Source organism: Triticum dicoccoides, chromosome 4A (genome assembly GCF_002162155.2).
Source record: "Triticum dicoccoides isolate Atlit2015 ecotype Zavitan chromosome 4A, WEW_v2.0, whole genome shotgun sequence".
Lineage (NCBI taxonomy): Eukaryota > Viridiplantae > Streptophyta > Magnoliopsida > Poales > Poaceae > Triticum > Triticum dicoccoides.
Genome location: NC_041386.1, coordinates 476132773 through 476141474, shown reverse-complemented (window position 1 = coordinate 476141474; position 8702 = coordinate 476132773). Strand labels below are relative to the sequence as shown.

The following is an 8702-nucleotide window of genomic DNA, read 5'->3' as shown; positions in this document are numbered from 1 at the left end:
GACTCACATGAGTTACCTTTTGGCCATATTTTAATGACTTATATTATGCTGTGCTGTTCTCTTAGATATGCTTGCTGCTCCGGTATCAAGTGAAGATCTTGGTTCAATATGCTTGTCCAGCGCCTGAAGTATTTGGATGAACAGTATGTCAATGTCAACCTACATGATGATGACTTTTTCTACGCCGAGCATTGTGATCAAGGTATTTCTTTCTGCACACAGAAATTAAAATGTGTAGATGGATGAAAATGGAACATAAATTAAAATGTTATAGCTTGGAAAACACTTGTATGCACAAATAGTTTCTACTGGCTACCTCCATAAGTAGAGCACAAACCTTGGTTGATATGACATTAAACTGTTGGATGACAAAAACCAATAACTGGGATCCGTTGGAACAAGAAACTTCAACTTGTAATGCACATTCGCCATCAATTGATAATATGCCTGAGCATTAGGTTTATGTAAATTATATCATTAGGTATAATTTTTTGCTTACAAACATGCTCTGAACTGAGATGTGTCCATCTGCCTACAACACCAAGATCCATAGAGCAGACAGGCCAGAAGAAATAAGATTGACCTTTTTCCGGAGAAAAGAAAATGAATTGCGCTAAGTTGCAATGATATGTTGATGGGAGAAACTATTCATGACAAGTATCTCAAATATCCCAAATGTTAGTGTAGTTACACGTATTTCTTAGACCGTTGTTTATATGTTTGTAATGTGATATGTTAAGATATCGCAATTGTGGGTTGCATATTTTCCACGTGTAAGTTTAATTTGCATGTTCGACCATTAGCGTCACGATACTTATATATAGCGCATAATCTTTGTGAATAGAGGTATGCTAAAAGCTAAGGAGAGGGCTTATATCTTTGTGAATGCATCCATGTAGCTAGGCGATCAACGGAGAGTCGGGTAGAAGCATGTTGATGATATAGAATAGTCACAAGTATACCGTTTATTTAACAACAGTGCATAGTTAGCATGTATAATAGTCTTATACTGTAATATATATTATCTTACTTTTGTTGACATCTTTTGAGAAATTTAGTCACAACCATTCAAGAGCTTGTTCTGTAACTTTGTATGCAGATTTCAAAGAAAAAAATCCCTGTTGTGGTGTGTGCATTATGATTATCCTTATACAGTGGGCACAACTACTTGCTGTCCGGATAAGCTTACTCCTTAATACTACTCTACATTTAGGAATGCAGTGAGTATGTGGTGTTTTTTTTTTCTGATGTGCAGAGTGGTGCAGTTGGATAGTTGTTCAAGATAATTTTGCCTGAAGTTTTGATATATTTTTATATTTTGATATAATGTGATCTGCCCAAAAAATAGACAAATATGAAAATTATATGGTCATTGGATGATCTGGTTAATTGTCATTCAAAGACATGAGATCAAAAGAATGTTTCCTTGATGTCCACTTTTAATGAGCTAATAATAATTATCTTTTGGCCTTGTTTTAGTTGAACCGTGCATTGTGCATTGCATTCGAGGTTATTAATTGTTTGGGATGAACATTCAATTTCTTTTCATGTCATTTCTTGATGATTAGTTCCATTGACACAAATAGTTTTTTTAGGGGACAAAAAAAGTCAACCAGACACACACTAGGTTTTTTAGGGGACTTGCTCTGCTGAACAACCAAACACACACTAGCTAGGGGACTCGCTCTGCTGAACAATCCGCTCTTTCATCACTGCAAGAAAGGAAGTCATGAGGCACTCTTTCGCGGTTGAGAAGAGACAAGCATTCTACATGCCTGCAATAGTTTCAACCCACAAGACATGAGGTCCATGTCATTGAAGCTGCAAGCAAGCATTTAACATGCAAACAAGCATTCCACATTGCCTGCAATAGCCCACAAGACATGAGGTACATGTCATTGAAGCTGCAAGCAAGCATTTCATATGCCTGCAATAGTTTCAACCCACAAGACACGAGCTCTCAGGGCCGCCGCCCCCAACATCTATTGCTCAAACAAACCTTGCACACTCAACCAGTATCGCTGGAGTAGTCGCCCGAGATGCCACTGTAGAGACGTGCGTTGCACGTGCATGCTTACTAGTAAAAGAAGGGGAAAATAGGTAAATCTAAAAGGACCGACAGCGGAAAACCGTCTATGCACCAACTAACCACTTGCGTGGTTATCATGTTTCCAGAAAAGGCGAGCGTAGCCGTAAAGGTACACATCTACCTGTCGTCAGATGACAAAATTAATTCATTTAATTTCTTTTGGTTTGCGGCGATTCGTCGCATCAGGCATCTATCTATCATATGGTTGAAGGCATCAGGCAGGCATTAAGGACAAAGCATCTATGTTGGAAACCTGGGACATCAAGAGTTTATATAGTGGTATCTTTTACTAACAACTTGGCATAGCTGTGATTTGTTTGCTGAACCAAATTATTGTTATTTAACCTCTCAAATTGTTTGGACGGCTTGTTAGGAAAGTGAAGGGTTGGGTGTAAGGGTGTTGGATCTATCCTCCGCAGTGATAGGGACGATTTCTTTAAAAAAAACTCTGACAAGTGGAGTTTAGAACTCTGGATCAAACTTGTCTGCAAGTGCTCGGGTTAATCGAGAACTCTGCTTTCAGCGGTTTAATAAAAGGATAGTCTTTCCATAGTAATAAATATATTAATTATCTTTACGGTGTATTTGCAGTTTGTTCCCTACCAGTTACTATTTTCTATAATTCTAAAAAAAACTTACTCCGTACTATTTTGTACCACCATGTTGCATGCTGTGTACCTGTAATGCTACTTGTTCCAACGCTTATGAGCTGAGCTTTGATATTACTTTGAAGTCTTATCTCTGACATGTTGGATTACACCTGCTGAAGAATGTACAGAAAACAGTATACATCCTCTGTGCCCTATCCTTCCCTGTCTCTGAACTTCATTCTTCCTTCAGAGACAGGCCTTGATAGCTCAGGACTCACGAGTAGCAGCGCCTTGTTTCCAATTCACCTGTTCCCTACAAATTTGATCAAGCATATGTTTCAGGGACAGGGGAACCAATGTGGCGTCAAGCACAGTTAATCAGCATCAACTGGGCATCTAAAACATTGATGCTTAATGCTGTCGGGGTTGCGACAAAGAGAACACTTCTTTCTTAAAAGATTACTCTTTTGGTTCATAGGATAGAATTATCATAGGAATAGGAATTTTGTAGGAAATGAGATGGCATGTATCTCAAATCCTATGAGTAGGAATAAGAAACGAGATGTCATTTGGTTGACACCAAAGGAATTTTTCCATTGAGTCTAGGCTCATTTTTATTTTTTTATGAAATGTGGAGGATAGGAACCAATCCTATGTAGGAATAGGAATCTATTCCTATGAACCAAAGGGCTCTAAAGGAAAAAATCCTATAAAATTCCTATCCTCTAAAATTCCCATGAAATTCCTTCAAATTAAAGGAGGCCTATATCTTTCGTGAGATGATAACACCTAAACTTCCATCTAGAACTTCGCCGAAACCTTACACCATCATGAGATTTCTCAGTATCTTCCATCTAGAATTTCTCAGTATCTTCAGGTGCATAGCAAAAAAATAAATAAAAAATCAACTAAAGCAAAAATAAAGTTATAGCATGTCAGCCATGCAAACTATTTATCCGCATTCGCGTACATCGTGTCCGTAGAAAATGAACTATTCTGTTTTTCTTGTTTATCTGCTCATAAAAATGAAATCAGTCTAAGCATTGTATTTGGTAGGTACAAATATACTCATACAGAGATAAAGTTCAATTATTGCAAATTAACCTGCCATCGATTTACCAAATATCCTACAAAGTTCCAACTAACAAAACCGATACAAATATGTAAATCTTCAAATTAGCAAGTTGTAATAGCAAGATTTTCATAAAGTAAATATCCATGTCGTCAGATTACAATTTCAATCCGTAGCAAGATTTTCTTTCGGATCTGCGGCAATGCATCGCAGCAGGCATCAATCATGGATCAGGGCATCAGGCATCAAGGACAGAAGCATATATGTTGGATACCTAGGACATAAAGAGTTTATCCTTCAACGACTTTGAGAAATCTATGATTGGTTAGCTCAATCAAATCAGTAATTTTACTGTTGAATTTTTTGGATGGTTGATTAGGAAACTGAAAAGAAACACTTGGATGTTGGACCTATCCCCTGTGATAGTGACAATTTCTTTAATTTACTCACAGTGGAGTTCAGATATTTTCTAGATCGAACCTGCCAGCAAGTGAATTTATACGCTCGGTATTTATTTTCTTTACCGATAACTTCGCTTTCTGTTGTTTAATAAGAGGATACCCCTCTTTAGTAAAATTCTATTATTTCGCTTTCTCGGTGAAGCTGCAGCTCTCTGCAAATTGTTGGCACCACTTGTTGATTTTCTACTTTTCGGATCAGACTGAATAGGCACCACTTGTTGATTTTCTACTTCCTTAGTCTGTGCATTGGTTATTGAGTATGACCGCTGAGCAACCTCTGTTAATATGAAAATTCTTCCAAAATCTGGAAAGAAATTTCCATGGGACATATTCAGCTCCCGATAAGTAATAAACATTAAACTAGATGATGGGAGAGCCATCTCTCCAGAGGACTTTCTGAAGATTATCTTACCCAAATTACAACTCACATCATGAAAAAAACTGAACAGTTGTAGGTTTCTTCCAGAGATGGCAAATCACAAAATGTTCAAGTGCTGGCTAATAAGTCGTATGTTTTGAGAAATGTGTTTATGGAGGTGTAGTGGGAGCTTTCTACTGTAAATGCTTGGCATAGCATTTAATTTCACCCAAAATGAGCATTATGACAGGACAGTGACAAGTTGACAGCAACTAAACAGGAACAACCTTTATTATGCATTTCAACTTCTCAACAATGCCTCGAACAGAATGCCTCACCTCATGTAGGAAAAAATATATTTTGTACAAAGAACACACGCATGTAAAATAGGATCGTTCCAGCTGAAAACTGGACGAATTCGCAGAACCAAAACTAAATACTCAAGATTCCAAAACCTACTCTAGCTGCTGCTGGTGGTCATCTCCGTGCCAGGCCCAGACTATGTCCTTCAGCGCTGGCCGGATGTCCTCCAATAGCTCCCGGTACTCCAGTGGATCACCACTTGTTTGTTTCATCTCAATGAGGTGGTGGGAAGGTGTGATCTCGAAGATCTCCATGTCTAACTGAACAGCACCATTCCTTCCCTCCTTCCTCGCTTGCATCTTCACCACGCCATTGTCCTTCTTCCTTACCCTGAGATTCAGCGCTTTCGCAACATATTCCAGCTTCGAGATGATGGCTGAAGCATGCTTGTCTGAAGTGAACCTTGTCTCCTTTCTGCACTCCTCTCGGATGAATAGGCCAGACAGGTCAAACCCCGTGGAGAAGGAGATGATCTCAAAGGCATTTAAGTTTGTCACCATCAGGGGCTTCACATCTTCATGAGTGTTCTTCCTTGGCCTCACACCAGCTGTAGGAGGAGCATTTGTGGTGACGTTCTCACTGGGAGTTCTCTCCTTCACTGCAAGGGTTCCCCTTGGACCTTTCCGGAACCAGGTAGACTCTTTTATCTTCTGGATAGATGCCCTGGTGCTTGGATTGGGGTCCAGAATCTTGAACAAGAGCTTCTGGAGTTTGTGTGAGAACCAGCTGGGGCACCTGAAATCTCCTTGCTCAATCTTCCGGTACATGTCCATCAAGTTGGAACCATGGAAAGGGAGATAACCAGCAACAAGAACAAAAAGGATAACACCACAAGACCAGATATCTGATTTCGCACCATCATAACCTGTCTTGCTGATGACCTCCGGAGCTACATATGCGGGTGTTCCGCAGGTGGTGTGCAGCAAGCCATCTTGCCTCTTTGACTCTGAAAGTGCGCTCAATCCAAAATCCGAGACCTTAAGGTTCTCATTCTCATCCAGGAGCAGGTTCTCCAGCTTGAGATCCCGGTGATACACGCCTTGGCTGTGGCAGTAATCCACTGCACTGATGAGCTGCTGGAAATACTTATGTGCAGCACCCTCTGTGAGCTTGCCACTCTTTGCAACCTTGTCAAAGAGCTCACCGCCTTTCACATACTCCATGACAAAGTATATTTTGTTTCGTGTCGCCATGACCTCATGAAGCTGAACAATGTTCTTGTGTGCCACCAACCGCATGGTTGTGACCTCACGCCTGATTTGCTCCGAGAGCCCAACCTTGAGCACCTTCTCCTTGTCCAGCATCTTTATGGCGACGCTTCGGTTCGACTCTAGGCTCCTTGCATAGTGCACCTTGCCAAATGTTCCTTTCCCCAACAATCTTCCCAGCTCGTACCGCTCCATTAGAATCTTCCCTCTGTTTGCCATGACTTCAAGTTGCATAAAACCACAGCCTATATTGCGGCTATAATTCAAATGGACTGCAGCACTTCAACCATCCTCTCCAAGGTAGTCTTGATCCACTACGATGAACAACACTCTCATGTCTTTCTCTCGACGGAGTCTAGATGGTGCAGAGCTGATGCAAACAAGATGGTTGCTCACATAAAGAGTCGACCAACTCAGCTCCTGTGGAGAAGAGGCAATCTCCTTTATTGCGCAGGTGAAATTTCTTCTAAGCAAGCACATCTTTCAGCATTCCCCGAGGCTTTGAGTGCTTGTTCTGTGTTGGAGTTCTCTGCAAATAAGAAAAGAAATCTTCAGATTCTGCAATTGGAAATTCAAAATATACCCTTGTATGGATTACTGAAGAAATAACAAAACATTTATTGGTTGGCTTAACAACTGGAGCATACAGAAGAATGGTGAAACAAATTTGATTATTGCATAATCTTTAGAGGAAACAAATCTGACGGGATCAGGCACATGGTGGTCGGTGGTTTATATGAAGGAAAAAACATTTGTTCTGTGCAGACGGCAAACTAGAAACAGCAGAAAACGTATCTGTAATTCTTATTAATTTTACTTTAGAATCAACAAGGCTGCATACTTGTGCATCCAGTTGAGAATGTAAACAGAGGTATGCAGAAAAGTCAGGGTTGAGGAGCAACTCGGTGGTACATCGTAGAAACATAACACCGTCAACAAATTCATGAAGAAAAGTGGCCAAACATGTTTGATTTTGCAGAGAACCGGGCCATTCCTCCAATCCTAAAACTAAGAGCATAACAACTTGCAAATACCCAGATCCATCCAACCGCAGGAATGCACCGCCGTACTCGGCTGAACGCAGCCTCGCCGACAATTAAAAGGCCGTAAATTTGGCTCATATATGCCCAAACTCTGATGGACGGGAAAGAATTGCTTCTCCAGTGATTCGCCCTTGGCAAAACTGAAGAAGACGCACAAACTAGCCAACAAGGATGCCTACATCGACGGCTCGCATTGAGGCTGAACGGAATCAAAGAACGGGGAGGGGATTTTGCGTACCTTCCGGCGCCGCCAAGAGGGGAGGCTCCGGATCCAAGCCGGGACCTCGAGGCAGTTCTCTCTCTGTGTCTGTGCCTCTGTGTGAGCTGCTGGAGTTTTGTTTTGGTGTGTGTGCTTGTGGAGGAGGAGGCCGCTCTTCTTATATAAAGCGGAGCAGAGCCAGAGCAGGGGAGGAGCCGCCGGAGGGAAGGGGGAGGGAGGAGAAGAAGCTAGTGGATTTGACCAAGATGCCCCCGGTGCGTTTCCTGGGCACCGCATCGCAGAGGGGCATATTCCTGGTAGAGTGGTACAAATCGTATCATTGTGTCTTCATGATTAGGAGAGAGGAGAATTGTGCTCGTACGACCCGTGATGTCATATTAGGTAGCACGTATTTATAAGAACGTCCTTATAGAAATTGAAAAGCACATTCAAATCTTTGGGGTACCGAAGCCTTCTTCCTCTTGCATCCATTGGTGGCGCACCGTGAGCAAAGTTCGTTGTTGTTTCTGAGTCTCTGTCTCAAGGGAGAAAACTTGTTTAAACATAGAAGCTTGTGGAAGCAATGGTTGAGGAATCATCAATGTAGACCTGAAGATGCTGGTGACCACAATCAGCGTAGCAAATCGTTGCCCAGGAGAAGAAAATGTAATATAGGGCTTGTATAACAATGTAGGTCTGGTCAGACGGAGTCGGGAAACACAACTCTCCGACGCTCTCCGACGCTCTCCGACGAGGACAAAGCTGACTAATCTTCATCGATCAGAACTGGAGCCGAAGGACCAAGACGGAATCGGAGGGGACGGTCTAATTTAGATTTTCGGTGTGCTCAAGCTTTCCCTATTACTCCCTCCATTCCTTTATATTAGGTGCATTTGTTTTTTGATAAAATTTCACAATATAAGGTGCATTTGTTCTAATTCCTCGTAATTCCGTTATTGACCCTCCAAAAAAGGAAAGTATCTCTCACCTGATTGCATGTATCTCTCCTTGTAGAGAAAAAAGGAAACTATATCTCTCCCGATTGCATGTATTTGTTTCTTTCCTAGCCGAAATGATTTACTTGCCGGTAATAAATGAATTGGAAAGGGTAATTTCATCCTAAATTGTCTATAATTATGTACCTTGGTCATCGTGCCAAGAATAATACACCTTACATAAAAGAATGGAGGGTGTAAAAATGCAAATGTTGGTCGATGTTTTGCTTGTTTAAAGGTTGGCCAACATTATTGTCGTCCTTCTCTCTCTAGATCCTCATGTCGTTCCACCGATAAGGTTGGTGGTTATCCTCGCCTATGTAT

At 41.3% G+C, this 8702-nt stretch overlaps 1 protein-coding gene across 1 annotated transcript; it reads right to left on the bottom strand.

Moving 5' to 3' along the window:
- Positions 1-4832: 4832 nt before the first annotated feature.
- On the bottom strand, positions 4833-7563 carry LOC119286285 (CBL-interacting protein kinase 15-like). The gene is made up of 2 exons (XM_037565660.1): positions 7423-7563; positions 4833-6670 (listed from the first exon to the last, which is right to left on the bottom strand). The coding sequence occupies exon 2, from the start codon at positions 6373-6375 to the stop codon at positions 5026-5028; it is 1350 nt and encodes a 449-aa protein (XP_037421557.1). The 5' UTR covers positions 6376-6670; positions 7423-7563; the 3' UTR covers positions 4833-5025.
- Positions 7564-8702: the final 1139 nt, after the last annotated feature.